We start from the raw sequence: 23,636 nt of genomic DNA, 5'->3' as shown, positions 1-23,636 counted from the left end.
TCTTACTACTGGACCACCACCTAAATAGTTTATTTATTACCACTTTAATAAATATACATGTTAACATATTAATATGAGGTTTTTTTTTAGAATTTTTTTTTAGAATTTTTTTATCATTTTATATACTAATATCAAAATAATATTTTAAAAACAAAAAATATTATTTAAATATCTTTTTAACCTCCTTAATAATCTAGATTTTTAACCGGGTCAGATCCTCGGGCCGTTTTGATAACCACGAGTAAAATGACGAATTTACAGCATGTAGTCGTCCCTCCCCTCTATACGCACGTGCCTTGTTAAAAACATGAGTAAACTTGAAAATACAGTAGTGATGAGTACGTGGGTATTCCCCTACGTAGTTGAAGAGGCATCGAGTCAATACTCAATACCCCGCCAACTCACAGAAGACCCATCTTTATAGCAGTGGTATGCTTTAAGCTTTTTGAACTAAGAACAAACAAAACTCGTGTATTTTCCCTTTATTGTATCCTAATCTTACTGGATTCTCCATTAAGGTTCTCTGCCTGATTCCCTTCTCTATCAAGCCTTAGCCCTAAACGAAGCCCACCCCTTTCTCTCTCCATTTCAACCTTTCTAACCACCAACCCGTCAAAGCACCGTTAGGTAATGTGCTTATCTGATTCTTAGAATCTAGGGTTTGCTTTTTCATTGCATTCAATCCTCTTTTGGGTGTCTTTTTCATTTTTTTAATGAATTATCAATAGAGAAATCAAGGCTGTGATTTGAGTTTTTGTTTTATCTGCTGCAGCTGTGTACCTTGCATTGAAATCCTAGTTATGGCTTCTGGGGTTCTCTTGAAGCTGCTTCTTTGTGATTATGTATGATGTTTTTAATTTGTCTGTCAGTTTACATTGTTAATCTAGGCAATAATTAGGGTTTGTTGCAGGAGGGCTTGTGGGTCGATAATAGAAATGCTAATTCAGCTAAAGAAATCAAGATTTTTGCGAAGCTAGGACCTTCCTTTGTGGTTCCTGAAAAGGAAAGATTGATTGGGCAAAAAATCATTTTTTTGTACCTCAACGTGGTTCACTAGCAATGTTTTGCTGAGACTAAGTATCCATTCAACATTACGGACATTCTTTTCGTTCTTTGGTTTTAATTTACATGAATTTAGTTCTCGTGGTATTAGTAAAGTTTTACCGTACTTGATGGAATGACTTCAAATAGAAGGGCCTTTGTAAGCTGGATTAAGTGCCATTAGTGTTCTCTTTTATTTCCGCATCCTGGATAAAAAAAAGGATGGTGATGAGTATACTCACACTTTCATTTGCCTGATGTGTACCAGCATTCAGGGCTTGTTATTAATGGCGGACCTTAAAGAACGCCTGCTCCCTCCAAAACCAGCATCAGCTATAAACCTTAGAGATTCATCTTATCGACCATCTGCCTCTGGACGCCAACCTTTCCAAGGTGTTGATGTTCTGGGTTTGAAAAAGCGTGGCCAAGGCCTTCGATCATGGATTCGTGTTGATTCATCTGGAAATTCTCAAATTATTGAGGTTGACAAGTTCACTATGATGCGTCGCTGTGATCTACCTGCTCGTGATTTACGCCTGCTCGATCCTCTTTTTGTTTACCCCTCAACAATCCTTGGTAGAGAGAAGGCTATAGTTGTAAACTTGGAGCAGATTCGGTGTATTATTACAGCTGATGAGGTTCTACTCCTAAATTCCCTTGACAGCTATGTGCTGCAGTATGTGGTGGAGCTACAAAGGCGATTGATAACACCAGGGGTGGGTGAGGTATGGCAGTCAGAAGGTGCTGAATTGAATCGAAGGAGAAGTAGGAATTTTGATAATGTATTTGGGAATGCATCCCCCGATTATTTGCCCTTTGAGTTTAGGGCTCTTGAAGTTGCTCTGGAAGCCGCTTGTACATTCCTTGATTCTCAGGTGTGTAAACAGAACTTTAAATCTCTCACATGCTTGATTTGAATGAATGATGTTATTCAACGAAATTAAGAATGGCTTGTTGCAGAAGTATTATGAAAGCTGTGTATTCCTATGTCATTACTCTTTTTTCTAATCCTAGTGAACTTTTCAACCACAATTTATATGATTTAGCTGTTGTAGTGTGAACTATCATAGTAGTTGATAAGTACTACTAACTGTCTTGTCTCTCCATATAGGTGTTTTTATGTCCTTGACACTTGAATGATGTACATGCACCTTCTAGATTAATTGAAGTGGTTTGCTGTATGTCATTATATAAATCTTGTGATATCTGCACATCTTGAAACAAAAAGACATGGCTGTATTTTCTAACCCTACTGGCAGGCAGTATTTTCCTAGTCGACATCTTTCTATGCTACAAACTCGTGGATCATTTTACACGTGGACGTTTGTTTGTGTATGTTTTGCCTGCAATTTAGCTTGTTATTCAGTGAAGCTTTTTTCATTTTACAGTGTTCCATGTTATTGACTGACATTTTAGAAAATCTCCTATAAAGTTCTAGCTAATTGTTTTCCTCTTAGTTTGTTTTCTTATCTTGTTACATATGAGATTGCCGTCTGCATTTGACACATATGCAAACCTATTGCCTTTGTCCATGTTGAGTTTATGACATGACATGACATGGTAATTGCTACTAACATTCACTTAACTGAAGGCATTACCATTAATTGCATAATTGGCAATCTACATTGACTGAGTAAATGATTCCTCATTTTATTCTTTAGATCATAGTGGTCTCAAAGATATTTCCTTTTGGATTGATTTTTTATTTCCAATCTGTTGCAAGATTTTTGGGTTCATTTCAGTCCATTCTCTGTTATTAGCTTTCACCTTGATGATATTTCAAAATAACAATTTTTTATAGGCAGAGGGAAAAGCTCTGAATTCTCAAGAATTCTTTCTCAACTCAACAAAGGTTAAGAGCTCTTAATGAAACCAAGAATTCATTATTCCGTGTCTAGCTTAAATTGTGTTCAGCAAGTCATCAAATTTGATCCGAGAGTTGTCTTATAGGTTTCTTTAGTTCTTTTTACCCTATTGTTATAGTGATGGTATGAACTCATCTCCAGAAAGGTTCAGTGTTAAGTACTAGGGGTTTGTAACATCAGATCAACTTAAGCAAAAGCAAATCATTCTAGAACAGGAGCAACCCACACTGCATGGTCTTCTGCATTTTGCATGTATCACAATATGTATGTCTTGCTGGTTTTTATTATTTTGATGGTTAGACCCAGACCCATTCTTTTTACGTCATTAAAAATGCAATTCAGATTGTCTTTTTGAAAGAGGCATATTGGCTGATTATGTATTAGAAAATGATATTATGTCTCATTATGGCCTAGAGAAGTACTCGGGGATGGCTACATCAGTCTTGTTTCCCATTTATGTCTATCTAGATCTATCCTTTGTTGTTTTTTGTTTCATACAAAATTCAGTCTTTTTACCTTCTGTTTCCCTGCATTAGCCTTTGCTAAATTAAGGTATCACATGGTCTGTCCCGTAACAGTTTCTGTGGTAAAAGTCATTAAGTTAGAGCAAGTTAATAATCTTATTTAAATTGCAATTTTCTGAAGGCAGCAGAATTAGAAATTGAAGCATACCCATTACTAGATGAACTGACATCCAAGATTAGTACGTTAAACTTGGAGCGTGTACGGCGATTAAAAAGCAGACTTGTTGCCTTGACTCGGAGGGTTCAGAAGGTATATCTAATTTCACTTGCCTTTCCCTTTCTTGCAATTAAGATTTGATTGATATCTATTCCGCAATTCTTATTCTCTCTGAATTTACTTGTATCTAGGTAAGGGATGAGATTGAGCAGCTCATGGATGATGATGGAGATATGGCTGAAATGTATCTCACTGAAAAGAAAAGTCGGATGGAATCATCATTCTATGGCGATCAATCTTTGATGGGATTTAGATCAAATGATGGTGGGACATCTATTTCCGCTCCAGTTTCTCCTGTTTCATCACCCCCTGATTCACGAAAACTTGAGAAAAGCCTGAGCATTGCAAGGAGCCGACATGAGAGCATGAGGAGTTCTGAAAGTGCTACTGAGAATATAGAAGAGCTGGAGATGTTGCTAGAAGCTTACTTTGTTGTCATTGATAGCACCCTGAACAAGTTGACATCGGTACGGGCAGCACAATATGATTATTTCCATTTCTTCTTTCCTTGTTTAGGATGTTAACGCCTCATTTATTTTTCTCACTTTTTTTCAGTTGAAGGAATACATTGATGATACAGAGGATTTCATCAACATTCAGCTGGTACATATTCCTCTCCTTCCCTCCGGCCTCCTTAATATTAAATTGTGTTGTTTTTAGCTCAGTTGTTAGGGACTGCTATTTTAAAACTTTGGTAATTAGAAAAATGTCAATCAGGATCATCTTCAACGTATCAAGTGATAAGCACAGCTGGCAACTTCTTTAAGATGATGCACAGAAAGAAATAAGTAGTCATTTGTTGCTGCACAAAATCTGGATCCTTGCTGGCTGTGTTGCTTCTTGTTCTTATTGGATAACAGTGCGGGTTCACGTAATCCATGATACTGACTCATGAAAGATCCTTTTTGATGGCCATATAATACAAAGATATCACATTATTTTCTTTGGGAACTAGTCATTTAATTTTGTCAATTTTGTTTGAGTTGATGGGGTGGATACCAGTTTTATGACGAGGGAAATTTTTGATTGCAGGACAATGTCCGAAATCAACTGATCCAATTTGAGCTTCTACTCACAACAGCAACATTTGTTGTCGCCATTTTTGGAGTGGTGGCAGGTATCTTTGGCATGAATTTCGCCGTACCATTGTTTGATGATGCTGGTGCATTTAAGTGGGTCCTCATAATTACTGGAGTTACCGGAGTCATCATATTTTGTGCGTTTGTATGGTTCTTCAAGTACAGAAGGCTTATGCCACTATAAACTTTTAAAACATGTTTGGAACTCTCTTTTGAAACCATTCCAAGGAAATTTTAAATGAAATTTAATCTCAATAAATATACAAAAATAAATTAGAGGTTAACTCATCTGTTTTGTTATGCTAAAAACAGATAAATTAATATTAAAACTAACTTTGAAAGAATAAAATGGAGGTGATAAGGTTAATATAAAAAATAAAATAAATTTAATTCTATATTTTTCAAGCATGTAAAGTTGATTTATTTATTAATTAAGTTTACATTAAACTCAATTAGAATACATAATTACTATTATTTATTACTTGATTGATAGAATGGACAATAAAAATTGAAAAGTTGGTTCTCCTTTATTTGCTACGGTTGATATGTTTATGCTTACTAATGGCAAATGGAAATCAACACATGCGAAGAAACTACAGAGATTGCAAATATTATACTAGACTCAACATTTCAATCGTACCTATTTTCAGTGGTTGACGGTAACAATCTTCTTACTATCACTTACTATTGGGCAACATTCTTCCTGAAATCCATTGCTAAGGTCCCATATCATGCCCTCATTGATCTGAAGCAGGTGAAAACGTGCCTGCCTTAGCATAGTTTATTTTGGAAAAATAATTTCTCAACTAGTACATTAGTTAATATGTGTAAATAATATGATAATCACTGAAGGCTTATATGGTCGTTAATTTTAGAGCCTATGAAATTAGTTGAGGTACGCGCAAGCTGATCCAGACACTCATGTTAATAATAATAATAAAAAATATACAAATAATACATGCATGTTGCCGGTATAGCATTTGCACAACTTAAATCTTTCTTCTTTGGCGAGTTAATTCATCCACTCAAAAGTCAACATTTATATTTTATAAAGAATCTTTAACTATGAAATGAACAAAAATAATCCATTGGTTATAAAACAAAATGTCTTGACACAAAAAAAAAAAACAGAGGTGAGGGAATAAAGAAGAAAATATGACATGTCAAGGATAAACCGGAGCTTTAATAATGACACTTCAAATACTATAAGAAAGATACCAATAAGATAAATTTATAAATACAAGAGAAAACCAACTTCAATGCTAGTGATGAGATGTCAACAAAGAGTATTTTGCTATCTTTAGACAACACGTGTAACTTATCACTAGCTTCAAAGTTGGCTTTCTATGATATCTATGGATTTGTCAATGATGCGTCATTCCTTTTTCTTCTCTCTCCTCCCTTGTTTTTTTATGCCATGTCATCTTTTTTTTATAGCTATTAAATTATTTTTGTTCATTTCATAGCAATTGATTCTTTATAAAAGATGAATGTTGATTTTTGAGAGGATGAATTAATTTGTTGGAGAAGTGAAATTTGAGTATGAGCTGCGCATGGACAACACACCTAGTTGCGCATGTCCTATTTGGGCGTCTTAACTACCAAAAAATTGTACTAGTTTGAAAAATATTTTATCTCACTGTGCTAGTCCGCGAAAAAACTTCACCTTAGTCTGCATATTTAATCTGACTATCTATAAGGTACAACCTCCATTAATTTCCATCTAGTCAATCGATACCATTTTGAGGGATAATAAAGCAAGAATTCTATTTGGATTTGCCAACTCAGAAAAATTTCAATTCATCTCATAAACATTTGCACATGGCATCTTATAACACAAATATAGATCCACTCCTTGACCTGAAAATTAGCCATGGCCAAAGAGGGTGGATGAAAAGAACAATCAGAACTCCTTGTACTTTTCCACTGTTAAAATGATCACTTGAAACTAATACCTTGAAGAAAGCGATCACAAAAATCATGTAGCAGCAGAACCTGAAGAAAGCCTGTCACGCCTTGCTTTATCAGCCTTTTCCATGTAATCTTGATGAGACGCGTGCTTTGTTCCTATGGGAGAAAAGATGATCTCAGTTAACAGCAGCTGTAGATATCTTTGCAAATAAAACAATAAAGAAATTGGTAAACCGACATGCAAATATAACACCCACATCTCAAACAGTTAAACCCTCATGGACAAACATAATGTAACAAGGCCAATTTCCTTTCAAGCGGAAAAACACAACCATGACAGTCTCAAGGTTGTCTTTATGAAGAAGTCAAGTCATAGATTCACAAGATGAGCACAGAACAACCCTCAGCAGTCAGCACCACGATGAATCTCACTGCAATACATGAAAATCATCAAGTAACAGTGGCTACAGGTTCAATTTATCTTCCATCAATACCCAATCAGCATAGGTTCTATACAGAGACAGCCAATTGCTGCTTTTATGGAGGAGCCTTGGAATAGCGGTACTAACTGCAGGCATGCATCTATGCTATAATAGGAACCTGGAATGATGTTGTATCCAATGAAGCATTTTTTAACTACATGATATGGTGTTTGCATAGTGCAACACCATGGAGGTTAGAGTCACACCCTTTGAGATTACTCTCAACAATCACCTTGTTGTAAAAGACTGAAAAGTCCCCCTTTGGCATACTTCATGATCCAGGAATCTCTCCAAACTGCAGTTCATCTAGCATACTGTAGCATTTTTAGTCCTTTTCTGCTTAAATTAAGGGATATTTCTCTTTGAATTCCAAGTCTCCATCCTCCTTGATCTAGTTTGAAACGTGAAAAGGGTCTCATTTGGTACAACTCATTCCAATCTATCACTGGTTTGTTTATTTGTACCTACAACACGGGTTTGATTTCTCTTGAACTTGAAATAAATAAGAAAAGGCAAGTACAAAGAAAAAAAGATGGAAATTCGAAGGACTGAATAAAATGCTAACATGATTTCTGGAGATGATCTAGTTGATTGGGGAAAACTAGTTCAAAACAAGGCTATCCAAGCCAACAATAATGTCCATGATATGGTTGAGAGGAGATCATGCACGGACAACACTCACGTCCTCAGAAGAATGTGCCCAAAAAGAAGGTTAAACTAAAGCAGTGCAGAAAGAACATCTTCAAAGAATCATGTTCCTAAAACCAAGGATGATATCTGTAATTAAGGAATTCAGGACTCTCTATTAGCCTAATCAGTAAACGAAGAAGCAAGAACAGAAAAAAAATGTAGATGACAGGGACTACCTCCTCAAGTAACCAAAACAGCAATTATTGCTTTCATGTTCATAATGCTTTACTCCATCTCACAATCTAGATCAAATATTGCAACTTGATTGAAAATACAATAACCACCCATCATCATTCCTAGAAGGTACCAGAAGGGTTGATATCAGTGGAGTGACAAGATTACCATTCTATCTTACCATAGAAGTCCCATTTGTCCTCCTCATATTTTCCCCTTCTCTGAGTATGTAATTCCTCATACAGCATAAAACCCTAGTAAGAACCCATAATCAAGTCTCCCAGCTTAATTCATCAACAGCACTTCTGATCTGACAATTCACGCTAATCCCTTCTATCAAAACATAATTCCAGCCCTCTCTATTTTCTCATCTTAAATTATAACTTATTGACTGTGGAAGAAACTAAGAAAGAGAAGTGAGTAACGAACCCATAAATATAATCTTTTAACACAAAGAACGTTTCAGGAGAGGCTTTTACATCATCAACAAGCAGGAAAAAAAAAAAACAGAGAAAGATGCAGGAAAGTCTCAACTTTTCTTGTTTCACTACATTCGCTTTGGAATCAAACAAATCAAACCCAACATCAGCAGCACTTAAATATAATTAAATTTTGAGCACAAAGCAGTACTTCTCTCTTACTCAAACATAGTTCATCTTCCCAATCAATTAGAAAAAAAATTAAAATCTTGAAAATTTACTCCCTTTCCTTTCCTTTCCTTTCCTTGCACTTTCCACTAACCAAACACAAATTAACACTAAGCAGCATCGACATGGCAACGACCAGGTAAAAAAACTGTAAAAAGATTCTAACTTTCCACTTGCTGTCACTTCTCATTTCAATTTCATCATTGACCCAGAAACCCAAAAATCATATAAAAGTAACCCAATTGATTTAAAAGAATAGATATTTGAAACCAAATCAAAAGATTAAAAGGGGAGAAGAAAAACAACCTCTGTTCATGAGGAACCAAGGGACACCAAAGACAAGAGTTATGACGGCCATGCCAGCCATGACATGCTTTGTGTCTCCACTATACAAGTAACGCTGTAATCTTGACTTGAATCCTCCACTGTTGGCACTACCATTGCTTGTTGCCTCGCTTCCCATTTTCTTCCGTTTCCCTTTCACTCACCACTGTTTTCTTCAACTCCTCAGCAAATTCTCTCTCTAGGTTTCCTCTCCTGGTTGTGCTGCTTAGATTTTAATTTTGGGCCTAGTCATATACAAACTGAATGTTTGGGCTTGGCCCAAGTCCAATATCAGGAGACGAGAACATAAACAGACTTGAGAAGCAGGAAGCTCTCTTCTTTTACTCATGGTGCAGGGAGTTCACCAGTGAAATCAAGGTATAAAAAGGTATGCTTTTGCATCATCTCACTCTTTTTTGAAATACGGAAAATTTTCAAAATTTTGAATCTTTGCTTGTCTTTGGAAAATATGAGCTCACCTAACTGTTATCGAAAGTTATTTCTTTAATGGGTCAAGATGATGATGATGATGATTATTATTATTATTATTATTATTATTATTATTATTATTATTATTATTTTGTTTTTCTAGGTAACTAAATGGTGCATTATTATCTACTTGTTGTTACTGAATTGTGAGTTTTTGATTGATAGGGTAGTTGAAGGATGGCAACCACAGCTTGTTTTATAATTGTGAGCAGGGATGATATCCCTATATATGAAGCTGAAGTTGGATCTGCTACTAAAGTATGCGCATCTTTTCTTCTTAATCTTTCCTATTTATTTATTCATTGATTGTTTGATTGGAAACTCTATTTTTTGCGAAAAATGCATATGATTGATTTTATTAGCTTGACTTCTTGTTTCCAAAGTGCCTTGATATAGAATTGTGTTCTGTTTTTGTTGTGTTTCTTTGGCTCTCTGATCTTTCTCATGTTGCTTATTTCATTTATTCCGATTTATGTTTAGTTATTCACCAAATTTCCAAAACATAGAATTGAAGGTATTAGGCTTATTGTGCTGTGTAAGATAGAACATTTGAAAGTTCTTTTGGTACTGCCTTTGCTTCAAAGTTAATGGGAACATGTGATTTGGAATAATTCTTTCACAAACCTCTGATGTCGCTGTTTTAAATATTGGTAATCTACTTGAAGAAATTTTACAGCTTTTTGCATAGTTTCATGCTTATGGACTTGCAGAAAGGTTCTAGGATCTATTTGTGTCATAAAGTGACCTTTAAAATTTTATATAAGAAGCATCTAGGAGAGAAATTAAAGGGAAAGAAAAAAAGAAAAAAGTTACAGGCTATTTGAAAACTTAAGATTTGAGTAGAAATGAAATCATTTCAACACCATTTACCCAATTCTAGTGTTTGGAAAGCTTTAAGCGACATAAATGAATTCTACAACCAATTAAAATTAGAGATTTTTATAGATTTGCAAATTACACTAAAAGGGGTGTGATTTGCTTCAGAATTAATCCATTAAAAATTAATCCCACTAGCACCCTTCTCTCCCTCCCTTTCTCTCACTCATATGATTGGAATAAGTTTTTTAAGGATGAGGCAAGTTGGGTAAATGATGTATTTTCACTAACTAAAGTAAAATGAATTCCACAATTTTAAAACCTATTCCAAAAAAAAAAAAAAAAACCATTAGCAAATCCAATCAATTCATTCTCCTGAAGTGGTCGAAATCAATTCTAGCATATAATTGGTCCCAAACAAGCTGTTAGTGCTGCGTGCACCATTAATATCAAATTTCTGATGTGTAGGAGTCTATCTTTGCTTGCATGCTTTCATGGTGAAGTTGCTGCACACACCATTAATATCAAATTTCTGATGTGTGGGAGTGCATCTTTGCTTACATGCTTTCATGGTGAAGTTGTTATCTTTTCTATTGGGTTCTGGAAACACCATTGTTGTCATCTTTTTATTATTTTGTTATGTTCCCTGGTTGTATTTTGATTTCCTCACAAGCTACTTGTGATTAACACCCAGCCAATTACTTGATGACAGAGGGAAGATGCTGCACAGATGCATCAATTCATATTGCACGCAGCTTTGGATATTGTTCAGGATCTTGCATGGACCACCAGTGCGATGTAATTTCTAATTCTCAAAATATATCTGAATCAATCAATGCATTTCTACAATGACCACTCTGGTTTTATTGCTCACATTGCCTCCTAAAATCTTGTTTATCACATCCTTTTCACAGGTATTTGAAAGCAATTGACAGGTTCAATGATTTGGTGGTATCAGTTTATGTTACAGCAGGTCATATCCTTTGTGTCTGTGATTTTAATTGCTATAGTGACAAAAAGAACGCAGAGAAAATGGATAATGGTATTTATGTTATCTTTTTTGCATTTTCTGTTGGTGTATATTTTCCTTGACTTATCTTACATACAAGACTCATGCTACTTCATGACTCTCGCAATGATGATGGAATCAAGAGCTTTTTCCAGGAGGTTCATGAGCTGTATATAAAGGTAAACCACTCCTTGCTCTCCAGTTTTGAATTCTTACACACAGCATATTCTCTTTGGTGCATACGTTGTTAAACATAGATGCTGATTTGTTCAAGTCAGTATTTTGTATTAAGATTATGGATAGCTCTATATGCTGAGAAATTATACTCATTTAGCTGCTTATGCCAAAGTTCATGGTATTATGAGAGAATAACATTAACAAACAAAGCTGGGCAGTTGACTCCTTTCCCAATCATATTGGGGTATAAGATCCAGAAAATGCCACTGTCAACTTCAAGCACCTCATTGTACTCATGTCATTCCAACTTCATGAGAGAATCTGCAGCTCCTATCTTGTTAGAATTTAGATTTGAGTTCACATTTTCTTTCCTGCACTTTTCATTCCTGGTCATGCTCGTACCGGTTTTTGCTGCTACTTTTGTGCCTCACATGCTACAAAATCTATTGAAATATATGCACATCTGAGTTTTGGAAAATAGCCTACATTAATTGAGGACAAAGAGAGTGAGTGGCTGATATACATTGATAGGCCTATAACCCAATAGCTTGTACACCTGCGTAGAAGGCTTTGTGCACTCATAATGTAATATCTCATATGCATAGGCCCATAGACCAACGTGCAATATGATAGAGCAGATCTCCCAACAAGCGGTAGCGGAACCGATAGTTCAGCTAGATACAAATGAATGCATCGAGTGTTTGTGGAGCTAATGGTTTGATATTGGCTAAAATGAGCATGAAGATAGTGGATGGTGTATGGCTCATGTTTTTTTCTCCTATGGTAGAATAAAAGCTAGTTGAACTGGTGGATGAAGAATGGAGTGGATGACTCTCCAAAACTTAAATTATGATACCCTATATACTTTGCTGTCATCGATTACAATCACAACCCTACAGTATTAGATAACAAGTGAAGTAAAGGGAGAGTGAGGAAAAGAGATTGCTCCCCTGATTTTTATAGTGGAAATCTTTCATGGATGGGGGATCCAATTGGGAATTTTTTTATTGGGTAGCCATTTGAGAATCACGTGTTAGTCAGGGGACAAATATGTTCTTTTCCCTATTGCTTTGCATCTGGGTAACCGTTGCTCTTTCTCTGCTATGATATTGATTAGTGACTGAAATGTTTAATGGTTTTTTCTTCCCTATGTTGATAAATAAAAAATATTGGTTATTGCAGATTCTTCTCAACCCCCTCTATTTGCCTGGTTCCCGCATTGCATCTTCGCATTTTGACACCAAAGTCCGTGCTCTTGCAAGAAAATACCTTTAGCGGTGGTCGTTTATACTAGTCTGAGAGCTATTGGGGTGATGGAATGAACTTAGAAAGTACCACCATCCCTTTTCTTGTCTCGGCCATTGAGTATTTTAAAGGCTTCCCTTGAGTTTTATTCATGATGGTAAAGATTAGTGGCTGTGTGCAATTTACTTAATGTTGCATCGGATGCCTCAATGGATGCATAAAACACGCAGCACCTAAAACGCGTTGATTATTTTTGTGACAATGTGTTTCACTCAAATTCTTAATGTTGGCAGTTGAGACGTGGTGATTAAATGATGTATTCTTTTTTTCTTTTAATATAGAATCTAATCATGCATTTGTATATCTCGATTCCAGGGTTGTCTTTCTTGATGGTATTATTATATGAAGGATTTATCTTGCTCTCTCGCAAACGTTTTCTCCACTCTAGTCCTAAGTGGGGTGGATGTTTTCTTAATGTTTATCCTTCGACGGCAAGATATTTAGCAGGCACGATCTCTATGGTCGGGACAGGGAAAATGTAGGTGAATTTGGTAAGAGAAAAGGATGAAACGATACCTTTTGAAGGATTAGCCATGCAGTGCATTTGGGCCAGCATCATTGACAGTGTATGGCACCTGCTAGCCTAATTTACATATTTATCCAATCAAGTGAGTATTCTGGGGAAATTCCTTTTGCGCTCCTGCCATGTCTTTTCTTGCCCTTTCTCATTTCTACCCAAGCAGAACATGGCCAGTGATCATCGCAATGCGCATGAACAAAATGCTAGTAGTCTTTTTAAGCTCACCGTCTAACTTGGCTAATCCTTCTGAGTACATGCAAATCATTTATATGTTTCGTTAAGATATACCTTTTGTATTTTATCCCTCTCTCTTTGTAGCCTGTGGCCTCCAAAACATATAAGGATTAATTTTTTTTATTTTTTTAGTTTAACGTGTGTATCCGGACCAGTTTGCGTGTACTTCGACTAATCCCATTAGCTCTGAAGTTAATGATCATGTAAACTTCCAGTGACTATCATATGAACAACCACAAGGCTCAAACCTGAGACTACAGAGAGAGTAAACCTCTTTGTTCTAAATTCTTACTACTGGACCACCTTCTAGATAGTTATTATTATTATTACAACTAATTACGAATTGGTCAATTTTGAGTTAATTTAGAATATGTTTGGAAAGTGGATGTTTTTTTAAATTTAGAAATATTTTTGATTTAAAATTATTATTTTTTTATATATTTTTAGATTTTTTAATATACTAATATAAAAAATAACTTTTTTTATTTTAATATATTTTTAAATAAAAAATATTTTAAATCACAATGGTGCTACTTGAGTACTTTGTCCTAGCTGCCATGTTACTCTTTGGTCCAGTTGTCCTTTGTACAGGCTATATAAGGCAAATGGTTTCAGATTTCCACTCCCAAGTCTCCATTCCCATTTCTCCTGAGCTCAACTCATGTCACTCCTAACAATTGCAAGAAGACTACAGATATCCCATTCCCGACTCCTTTTCCCACTTCTCTATTCCGTCACCTACCCTCATCCTCCCTCTCCCTCGAATAACTCCAATTATCCTATCTCTTTCTCTGCGGAATTTCATCGAACAGTGTCAATATCCACACGATCCCCTCACCATTTTTCCACTTCCCAATCCTTCTCCACTCAATATCTCAACGTCTCTTTTGAGCTCATTCAACAAGGAATCCAAACCCATGAACCTCTTCAAATGGGCCTTCTCCAATCACTCAAAATGGCTGCCCATTTTCCCTCTGAAGCAGAGGCTATGGCTTCTCTGGATGAGTCAGGCATTAGAGCGAATCAGAATCTAGTGTATTCAGTGATATGGGAACTAAGAGAAGAGTGGAGACTTGCTTTTCTGGCTTTTAAATGGGGAGATAAATGGGGCTGTGTTGATGAGAAAGCTTGTGAATTGATGGTGTGGGTTTTGGGTAATCATAGGAAGTTCAATACTGCTTGGATTTTGATTAGAGATTTGCACAGGTCCTTGATGAGTACTAGAAAAGCTATGCTTATTATGATTGATAGGTGAGATTGTGTTCTTCAATTTTGGTTCTTTAAAGTTTGATCTCGTTTCAGTTTCAATGGAATTTGCTTATTAGCTGGTATGGAAATATAATTTTGGTTAAAGTCCTTTGATTTTCGAGTTTATCTCATGGAAACTATATGGAGAATTATGGTAAACATGTACAAGTTTTAAAGAAATGATGATTCACTTAATTTTCATGTGGCGTCTTTTTAGTTATTTCACATTGTAAAGAGAATTCTTAATTTCCATTTCTTTGTTTAGTTTTATGTTGTTTTTAACTCTGGTGTTTACTAGATATGCAGCTGCAAATGTTCCTGGCAAAGCTATTTATGCATTTCGCATTATGGATAAGTTTAGAATGACCCCCGATGAAGAAGCATTTTACTTCCTATTGAATGTTCTTTGTAAAAATGGAAACATTGAAGAGGCTGAAGAGTTTATGCTTGTTAACAAGAAATTCTTCCCATTGGAGGTCGAGGGATTTAACATTATTCTCAATGGATGGTGTAATATATGTGTTGATGTATTTGAAGCAAAGCGAATTTGGAGGGAAATGTCAAAATATTGTATTGACCCTGATGCAACTACTTATACACTCATGATTTCTTGCTTTTCAAAAGTTGGGAATCTTTTTGATTCACTGAGACTTTATGATGGGATGAAAAAAAGAGGTTGGGTCCCGGGCATTGAGGTTTATAATTCTCTGGTTTACGTATTAACTCGTGAGAACTGCTTTAAGGAAGCTCTCAAAATTCTTGACAAAATGAAAGAAACAGGGTTGCAGCGAGATTCTGCTACTTACAATTTGATGATTCGTCCTTTGTGTGAGGCAAAAAAGCTAGAGGATGCTAGAAGTTTAATGGCTACCATGATAGAAGAGAATGTCAGCCCAACAATAGAAACCTACCATGCATTTCTTGAGGGTATTGTTTTTGAAGAAACTTTTGAAGTCCTTGATCGAATGAAGATAGCTGGTTTAGGCCCCACTGAAGATACCTTTCTCTTACTTCTTGCAAAGTTCTTCAAACTAGAGCAACCTGAGAATGCATTGAAGATATGGGTGGAAATGAAGCAGTATGAAGTGGCTTCCAATTTGACACATTATACAGTAATGGTGGAAGGACTAGCAAGGTGTGGTTTATTAACCAAGGCTCGAGAATACTATGCTGAGATGAGGTCAAATGGATATTCAGATGATCCTAAGATTCAGAAAATGTTGAAAATGCCAGTTCAAGACAAGAATGACAAGAGAAAAAAGCTGGGAGGGCAATTTAAGAGAAATCAACATGTGAGTCACAAGAAAGGCAGCATGGTCGGACGGAAAAGTCATTGACACTAATGAAGAAGAAGAAGAAGACACCAGTTGAACAGTTTGCATAGAAAAATACCGGGATATTGATCTCAGAAATCATAGCTGAGAAAATTTCTTTTCACCAGATATCAATCTCTCATTTTATTGCAAGAGGTTTTATTTCAGAGAACCTTGCAGTATGCATTGGCTAATTCTCAACCTACTATTCACATGTGGACCTATTAGTGAATAGGCCTGATCTAAGGTACTGTAGTAGTCAGTCCAACTGCGATTGTTGCAAATTTTTATAGTTAGAAAATGTTGGCATTTCTCTTTGAATATGCTTGTGGTAATGTCTCTTTAAAAATTAATTGTAAAAATCACTGTTCCAAATTTCATTGCTTTACTGCCTGGTCCTAGGTATTGTTGCATTCTAATATGCACCTGGATAGGCGCTTATCAATGTTGCCAAGTACCCATTCTGGCTTGTGATGTCGTTCCTGATAATTCTTAAAGATTTCTTTGATAACTCTTCAGTGTGGATCTAGTTTGGGAAGTCTCTACATCATGGGAGAGTTCTCTTGCTTCTTTGTAATGCATATCTCTCAGATTGCATAGAAAAAGCCTTAACAAATGTCTGATGAGGCTCAGATTAATCCCCACATTTTCCAGTTATATAATAAATGTAGGAAAAGCCTTGACAAATTTGAGATAAAAGGGCTGTCTTGCTGAATGTGACTGGAATCGAGCGGGTACAAGTGATGATAAATTTTTTCCCTATGAGGGTAGGTGGAGGAGAAAGAATTTGAATTCACTATTTGTTGAATTATAGATCCTTGAGGATTTCAGCAAAGGGGGACGGAGGGAGATTTTTCTTCATGGTGAATTTGTTTTTGACAAATGCATTGGTTACAAAACTTCTGAGGTTGTAAGCTTTAATTACTTCGATGCCATCTATATTTCTTTCTTTATATGTCTTCAGTTGAATATGTGATTTGTTTCTTCAGTTGAATTTGTCATTCTTTGTAAAAATATCGGGGTTAGAATGCTTGATAGTTATTTAACCTTTTGAATTGAAATGTTGCTGCTCTTAGTTGATCATATTTAACTGCATATGCTGAAATTTCAACCATCTGGGAATGACCTGCAAATTTTTTGGGAAATTTATGATGTGGAAAAACCTTGGATTAGGCTCGATGCAATGACGAATAGTAATAATACTTGTGCTCTGTTTACTAACAACAGTTAAAAATTCTGTTTTCCCTTATTCCCTACCTTTAATTCATCCTTTCATACTTATGTGAAAGGTAGCTTTGACAAGGCCCAAATTCTCAAGTAGGAAGGGGCATCTCTGCATGACTGGTTTCAATCCTTGGCGGAGAAAAATCTCAGGCACCTTCTCTTATGTGAAAGGTAATCCAGCCAGCATTTCTTAAGAATAATACCGAGACAATATGTATTTATTATATTTTTCCTTTGTTGCCTGTAAATATCGTGTTTGTGGTCCACGGCAATGTGGCTAGTGTGTCTCCGTCTTTATTAGCTGTTAGAACAGGTAGAGTCAATCAGGTTCCGGACATACTCATAAACGTTTTCCAGGCAATCAAAGTTCATGTATTAAGTACCTCCTCTTGTCATTGTGAGGAGCATTAGAGATGTGATGACATCCTAAACCGTGTCTATCGAGCTTGTAAACATACAAAACCGATTGCTGAGCAGGAATGTTTCTTCTCTAGCTTTTAGCTTGTCTTGAAACTGTCATCTATTTTTCCCTTTCCAAGATTCACTTGCAGACAGACAGATCCACTGGGACCATTCCAATGAACTTAACCTTACCTAAGGAAGGAGGGAAAAAGAAAGTTCCATGCATTCCATGGTTATAAAACCTGGCTTGAGGTCGAATAATCTGCTGATTTATAGCCTAGCTCAGGTCAGATTTTATTTTGAACATGTTTAGAAATTGATCTGATTACACTTAATTTTACCTGGATAAACTCCACTGACTTGATTGACATGATCAGGTCAACTTCAATTTTTTTTTTTCCAAAATAGTTTCCTGACTAGAATCTTAAACCAGATGAAACCCTAAGACTATAACTACCATGCATTCGCAATTTCAAATATAGTCGCCAACGGCTGCCTACCCATTTTTGTTTTTAATTTACTTGTCCGTTGGACATGGACCTTTTGTCTTGAGCTGAAGACACTGGACCTGTAACTAGAAAACTAGAGGCACGCCTACGAAAGCAATTGTGATTTCTTTTTAAAAATCAAGTGCAGCATCAATTTTAATGCAATGATAACTTGTTTCAAATGACTTTAGTTATTATTAAATTAATTATAAACTATACAATAAATTAATTTTTCCAAGAGATTGTTGTTGTTCTGTAATCCAATTATTCAATAAAAAAAAACTTATTTCATATAAAAAAAACAAGAAAAGTATAGGCATGGCAGCATAATCATTGACTGTGATAATGCAAACGGTAATGTGATGCATGCCTGAATCACTTTCAAATTTTTTCTTGGATCTTATAAAAGAGGATTGCCCTAGTCAAGTGTAGTAAAAAAGGTGCTCTTTGTCATCCTCACTCACTAACTCTTCACTGTCCAAGAAAAGAAAGTAGCCGAGAACCAAACAAGTCACTGTGAAATGGTGTCCAGCTCAGCTCGGCTCATCTTCTTTTGCTTCTTCATCCTCTTCTCCGCCATTGCTACCACCGCTACTGACCACATTGTTGGTGCTAATAAAGGCTGGAACCCTGGAATCAACTATACTCACTGGGCGAACAACCACACCTTCTATGTTGGTGACCTTATCTGTAAGCCTCCCCCCTCTCCTTAATTAGCTCTATCTATACATCAAGTCTGTTTATAAACATCAGTTTAAGTTTAGCCAGAACATCAAAACCCAGTTCCCGTTTATAATTGAAGTGTTTGCTTTCGCTTTGTCAATGTAGCTTTTAGGTACCAAAAGACACAGTACAATGTCTTTGAAGTGAACCAGACTGGTTATGACAACTGTACAACAGAAGGAGCAGTAGGCAACTGGACTAGTGGCAAAGATTTCATACCTCTTAACAAGGCCAAGAGATACTACTTCATTGGTGGGAATGGGCAGTGTTTCAATGGCATGAAGGTTACTATTCTTGTTCACCCTTTGCCACCACCACCAACAACATCTGCTACCATGGCTGCTAACGTGAAATCCTCAGATTCTGCAGCTCCATTGGTTTTCCATAAGGGGTTGGTGGGCTTGAGGGCTTTGGTTTTGGCAGTTGCTTCAATTTGGTTTGGATCTGGTTGGATCTAGTAGCTAGATGGTTAGTGATTTAATTTGGTGGTTGAAAAGCTCATTGGAACTGTATTAATTCTGGTTTTCCCCCTCTCGTTACTCAATTTTTCTTGTATTCTCTTTTTGGATGTTATATCATCTAGATTTCTTGAAATATCTGAATCTTTCTTTCTTTTTTGGCCACCTTTTTACTCTTTTCTTTCGTTTTGGATGAGAACAACTGAACAAGTACCACAGCTAGATTCTAACCTCTTTTTTTTATAAAAAAAATCATGTGTTTGAGAATTCGATTCTGGATCATGTTCTACCAAGTGCCTTAACTTTGCTTATGTGCCAATATTAGTTTAGTGTGCCTGTCAGCCTCCTGCAATATTTGGTATTTACACTGGAAGAAACTTCACTTCTGTCACTGCTGATCAGATGCTATCATATTTAAAGAACAAGATGTGTGTTTGTTCTGATCACCTCTCCCTTGTAGAAAAGAGGCCAAGCAAGAAAACTTGATAGTCATGGTAAAGGTATTTATGAAATGTATATATACCTAAGAGTAGCAAATGCCATGGCTGTGGAACATAACTCATGTTGGTTTTACTCTAAGAAAAACACACTAGCTAACACTTTAGTGGTCCGTGCGACGTACACTGCAGGCCGTGCCAAATTTTCTCACTTTTTTCAACCCAAAAAAAAAAATATTTAGGGTATGATTGTGTCTTTAAAAATTGATAATATGATAAAAAACATGGAATAACAACAACAAATAAATTTAAAAAATAATATTATTTTAGGTAAAATTAGGTTAACATATAAAACTTGTGGCCTAACATATAAGATTATGATAACTTTATAGAAAAATAGTATCAGCAAAAATTAATAGTAAAAAAGCATTTGAAAAAAAAATCTAAGACAACCCGGTTCAATCTTTCAAATTAGTGACCTGAAAGGTTAACTAAATCTCGATTAATTAAATTTTGAGGCATGAAGTTGAAAAAGAAAATTCCAATAAGAACAAGATTAAAAACAAAACAAATGACAATCAAGAGAATAAGGATCAAATCTAACATAAAATTAAATGAACTGAAATATTAAGGGATGCAATTGAAAAAATTATTCAATTAAGAGAATAATAAAAAAAATCATAATAAAATTATGCAATTAAGGGAAAAATCCTCCAAGGGCATAATAGTAAATTTACTATGAAAATAAAAACAAAAAAACTATTATACCCTCACTTCCAAGTCTATTTGTATTATGTTTTTTCTTTTTAAAAAAATCATTTTACTATTTCAATTCGACACTGAGTCTATACCTTTTTAGTTTTCTTTAATTGTATAATGTGTTATGATTTCTATTTATTAATATTTTTTTTATTAGAGAAGTTTCAAGAAGCCTCATCGTCTCAAGGGTTCAACCCAATCGGTAGTGTTTTGAACACAAAATACATTCCACCCCGAGGGTGTTATGTACAAAATGTATCCATTTTGATCAATTTTCAAATGGTTAGTCTATTAATGATCAGAAATATACCATTTCTATTCTTATAGTTTTAATTTTCCAATGTTACTCTTGGTTTCCAAAAGTTTTAATGTGTCAACATCATTGTTAAGTGCTATAACAAGACTAAGTGAAAAGTCAACCATCTAGTAGGTGATCCAACGATAAAAATTTGAAATTAAAATGATTGTTTTTTCTGTGATTTCAAGTTCGAGCCATGTAGTTACTAATATGATGGCCACTGGAGGCTTACATAATCATTAACTTCAGGGTTCATGTGATTAGTTGAAGTGCGCGCAAGCTGACCCGAACACCCACGTTAATAAAAAAAAAAGTTAAAGAAACTGTTTAGATACTTAAATTATCTAGAAAAACCGAGTGAGGGAAAAAAAACAAGAACTTTATGTTCAAATGCAATGTTTCTCCATTTAAAATACTAGAAAAAAAGTATTTTCGCTTTTCAAATTTGTATCGAGCTTGAAAAACATATTTCAGGCAATGCCATCACAAGTCCGGGCCCCTGGATAGCAATGATGGATCACAAAGCCATTCTTTCTGCAGCCTTGGTTGTGCTTTTATCTCATGTTCTAGCATCAGCTCCACAGATAACCCTCGAAATTCTCATCTCTTAACCTACAGATTTAACTAAGAGAAAGCAGGAAAACGTTCGTTAACAAATCACACGAGCAAAATTTAATTAGTTTTCTTCGTTTCATGTCATTGATTATGAGTCCATACCATGCTATTAACTCAACAAATAAAGAAATCTACTAATCAAGATCGATTATTTCTCTTAAAATAAAATTATTTTTAAAAATTGTTCATAAAAAATGAGATGATAAGATTTATATATATATAATCATAAGATTATAAAATCCTCTACGACAATAAAAATTAATTATTGCTTACAGATTATTTGTGGTGGGGTTATTATTTTAAATGACAGACACACCATTAAAAACAAAAAATACAGAGTTCATCACTAAAAGTAAAACGCATAACAACAAAATTATGAATTTATTGCTTTTGTTTGTTGTTGTTTTTTTACTATATAGAATTGTACCCCCACATCAAATACAAAATCAAAAGTAAAAAACGAACACAATCTGACCTCCATGAGTTTGGGTCCATGGATGTTCTCATGAACATAATATTTGCTTAAATTAACAAGGAGAAATCTTGTTGAAATAATATACTTTTATAAGTTTTTAGCACTTTAATTATGTGAAGTCTCGCTTAAATCAACCATGCATTAATCAACGTTTTCTTAATTGATAGCATTTAGACTGGGGGATCGAATTTCACTGGTTCAAGGAAAGTAGCACTACAAAAACACCGGCCTAATATCGTCGCTAAAAGTCCCCACTCCTCACTAAAACTGTCGCAAAAGGGTCTCTCGATCTGTACTGTATACAGTTTCTCGAGTTGATTTATAATAGCAAAAAGAGTGAGGGAAGCCTTAAAAGACTTGGGCTACTGCCGATTTTGGGCTAAAAGGAGAAGAAAGCCTGAGGAAGGGAAGAAGGATAAACGAGCACATAAAATAATGGGCTGCACCGAAGAAAACTTTGCAATGAAGAACAGGCTATGATTTTTGGGAATTCAAAACAAGGTTATTAATTCTGTTTTGATAGTTATTTTATTTTTTTAACTAGAATAAAATATTTTAGTTTTGAAGTGTTTTAACGTGTTATTTCGGGGTTGTACTATATATATATATATATTCAATAAACATAATTCAAATTCAAGATAAATTAATTATAAATTATGCAATACAAACATAATACCAAATAAATATAATTTTAAAATTTAAAATATTTCTAAATAGTCAAGATTAAATAGATCTTTAACTTAAAGTAATTCAACTTAAACAAAATATTAAAATATTATGAAAGTAAAATGTTTTAACAAAAATATTTTAAATATAAAGTTAGATCAATGTTATCAAGGTCCTCAAGGGGCGTAGCGTGGTGGCAAAGGGCTTGAAATCTGCACAGTAGGTCTTGAGTTCGAGTGAGGGCGTGCATCTCTTGTAAGAGCCTGGGACAGCCGGGGTTTTACTTACTCATCTGGGCCCACAAAGTGCGTTTTCCGGGGGGTGGGGTTTCCTCTAATCCAAAAAAAAAATGTTATCAAGGTTAATGGAATCTAAAGCATCCCTTGTTTTGCTCAAATTCCTACAAAGTATAAACATGAAAAAAACAACATAAATATAAACCATATATATTAGTGATAAATCTAATTTTTAAAAATTAATATTATTGTTAATGAAAATAGTAATAATAATTTTTAATATTATTTTTAATATCATTGTTATTGAAAATAGTAATGAAAAAGAGCTTTTTATAATTGAGTGATTTAATTAATTAAATTGAACAAGGTTCAATTTGATTCAATGACTTTTCAAGAGCGGAACAGAACATGTGGAATGAAACCAGAATGTTTCGAGCGGAATTTAGCCAAAAAATCCGGAACGGATCGAGATTTAAAATGAGATGAAATTTATTCTGTTTTTTGAATTGGTATGGAATGTTTCGGCCATTCCAGATAAAACGGAACGGAATTGACAACCTTGATTCAAAAGAAAATCTTACTATGGAAACCAATTTACAATACTTTATTTTTTCTTAATTATTCTTCCATTATATATTTAAAAGCCCTGTAATTTATTATTAACATGGGAAGAAATTTCAAAATGCGTTAGACTATAATTAAGGTTTTAACTAGAGTTCACGCAATTTATTTATTATTTTGTTTTTATTACTGATACTAAATTATATATATAATCCATGATGATGACATG

General features: G+C 35.0%; 5 protein-coding genes across 14 annotated transcripts; 4 read left to right on the top strand and 1 right to left on the bottom strand.

Annotated features, from left to right (window-relative positions):
- Positions 1-361: 361 nt before the first annotated feature.
- LOC133687270 (magnesium transporter MRS2-1) lies at positions 362-4,970 on the top strand. 5 transcript variants are annotated; one of them, XM_062107030.1, is made up of 8 exons: positions 362-627; positions 773-842; positions 911-1,077; positions 1,310-1,916; positions 3,552-3,680; positions 3,779-4,114; positions 4,203-4,250; positions 4,680-4,970. In XM_062107030.1, the coding sequence occupies exons 4-8, from the start codon at positions 1,329-1,331 to the stop codon at positions 4,908-4,910; spliced, it is 1,332 nt and encodes a 443-aa protein (XP_061963014.1). In that variant the 5' UTR covers positions 362-627; positions 773-842; positions 911-1,077; positions 1,310-1,328; the 3' UTR covers positions 4,911-4,970. The 5 variants fall into 5 exon arrangements, with proteins under 5 accessions (XP_061963014.1, XP_061963015.1, XP_061963013.1 ...); XM_062107031.1 differs by lacking the exon at positions 773-842; XM_062107029.1 differs by lacking the exon at positions 911-1,077.
- Positions 4,971-5,228: 258 nt separating this feature from the next.
- On the bottom strand, positions 5,229-9,093 carry LOC133680947 (uncharacterized). Of its 2 annotated transcripts, XM_062104001.1 has the most exons (3): positions 8,937-9,093; positions 6,682-6,793; positions 5,229-5,471 (listed from the first exon to the last, which is right to left on the bottom strand). In XM_062104001.1, the coding sequence occupies exons 1-2, from the start codon at positions 9,091-9,093 to the stop codon at positions 6,705-6,707; spliced, it is 246 nt and encodes an 81-aa protein (XP_061959985.1). In that variant the 3' UTR covers positions 5,229-5,471; positions 6,682-6,704. The 2 variants fall into 2 exon arrangements, with proteins under 2 accessions (XP_061959985.1, XP_061959984.1); XM_062104000.1 differs by lacking the exon at positions 5,229-5,471 and having other exon boundaries at positions 6,467-6,793.
- Positions 9,094-9,189: 96 nt separating this feature from the next.
- Positions 9,190-13,323, top strand: LOC133680945 (uncharacterized). 4 transcript variants are annotated; one of them, XM_062103999.1, is made up of 6 exons: positions 9,190-9,342; positions 9,609-9,701; positions 10,972-11,057; positions 11,174-11,238; positions 11,365-11,447; positions 13,066-13,323. In XM_062103999.1, exons 2-6 carry the CDS (start codon positions 9,621-9,623, stop codon positions 13,078-13,080), a joined length of 330 nt encoding a protein of 109 aa, XP_061959983.1. In that variant the 5' UTR covers positions 9,190-9,342; positions 9,609-9,620; the 3' UTR covers positions 13,081-13,323. The 4 variants fall into 4 exon arrangements, with proteins under 4 accessions (XP_061959983.1, XP_061959980.1, XP_061959982.1 ...); XM_062103996.1 differs by lacking the exon at positions 13,066-13,323 and adding an exon at positions 12,628-13,053 and having other exon boundaries at positions 9,194-9,342; XM_062103998.1 differs by lacking the exon at positions 13,066-13,323 and adding an exon at positions 12,628-13,053 and having other exon boundaries at positions 9,198-9,332.
- Positions 13,324-14,048: 725 nt separating this feature from the next.
- On the top strand, positions 14,049-17,796 carry LOC133680943 (pentatricopeptide repeat-containing protein At1g80880, mitochondrial). 2 transcript variants are annotated; one of them, XR_009836407.1, is made up of 3 exons: positions 14,049-14,755; positions 15,051-16,312; positions 17,355-17,796. XR_009836407.1 is itself a non-coding variant. In XM_062103994.1 (2 exons), the coding sequence occupies exons 1-2, from the start codon at positions 14,166-14,168 to the stop codon at positions 16,087-16,089; spliced, it is 1,629 nt and encodes a 542-aa protein (XP_061959978.1). In that variant the 5' UTR covers positions 14,049-14,165; the 3' UTR covers positions 16,090-16,576. The 2 variants fall into 2 exon arrangements, 1 of the variants encoding a protein (XP_061959978.1); XM_062103994.1 differs by lacking the exon at positions 17,355-17,796 and having other exon boundaries at positions 15,051-16,576.
- A 799-nt stretch (positions 17,797-18,595) lies between these two features.
- On the top strand, positions 18,596-19,525 carry LOC133680944 (early nodulin-like protein 19). The gene is made up of 2 exons (XM_062103995.1): positions 18,596-18,869; positions 19,008-19,525. The coding sequence occupies exons 1-2, from the start codon at positions 18,701-18,703 to the stop codon at positions 19,358-19,360; spliced, it is 522 nt and encodes a 173-aa protein (XP_061959979.1). The 5' UTR covers positions 18,596-18,700; the 3' UTR covers positions 19,361-19,525.
- Positions 19,526-23,636: the final 4,111 nt, after the last annotated feature.

The sequence above is a fragment of the Populus nigra genome, chromosome 1 (genome assembly GCF_951802175.1).
Source record: "Populus nigra chromosome 1, ddPopNigr1.1, whole genome shotgun sequence".
Lineage (NCBI taxonomy): Eukaryota > Viridiplantae > Streptophyta > Magnoliopsida > Malpighiales > Salicaceae > Populus > Populus nigra.
This window is presented reverse-complemented; position numbering and strand designations above follow the sequence as displayed.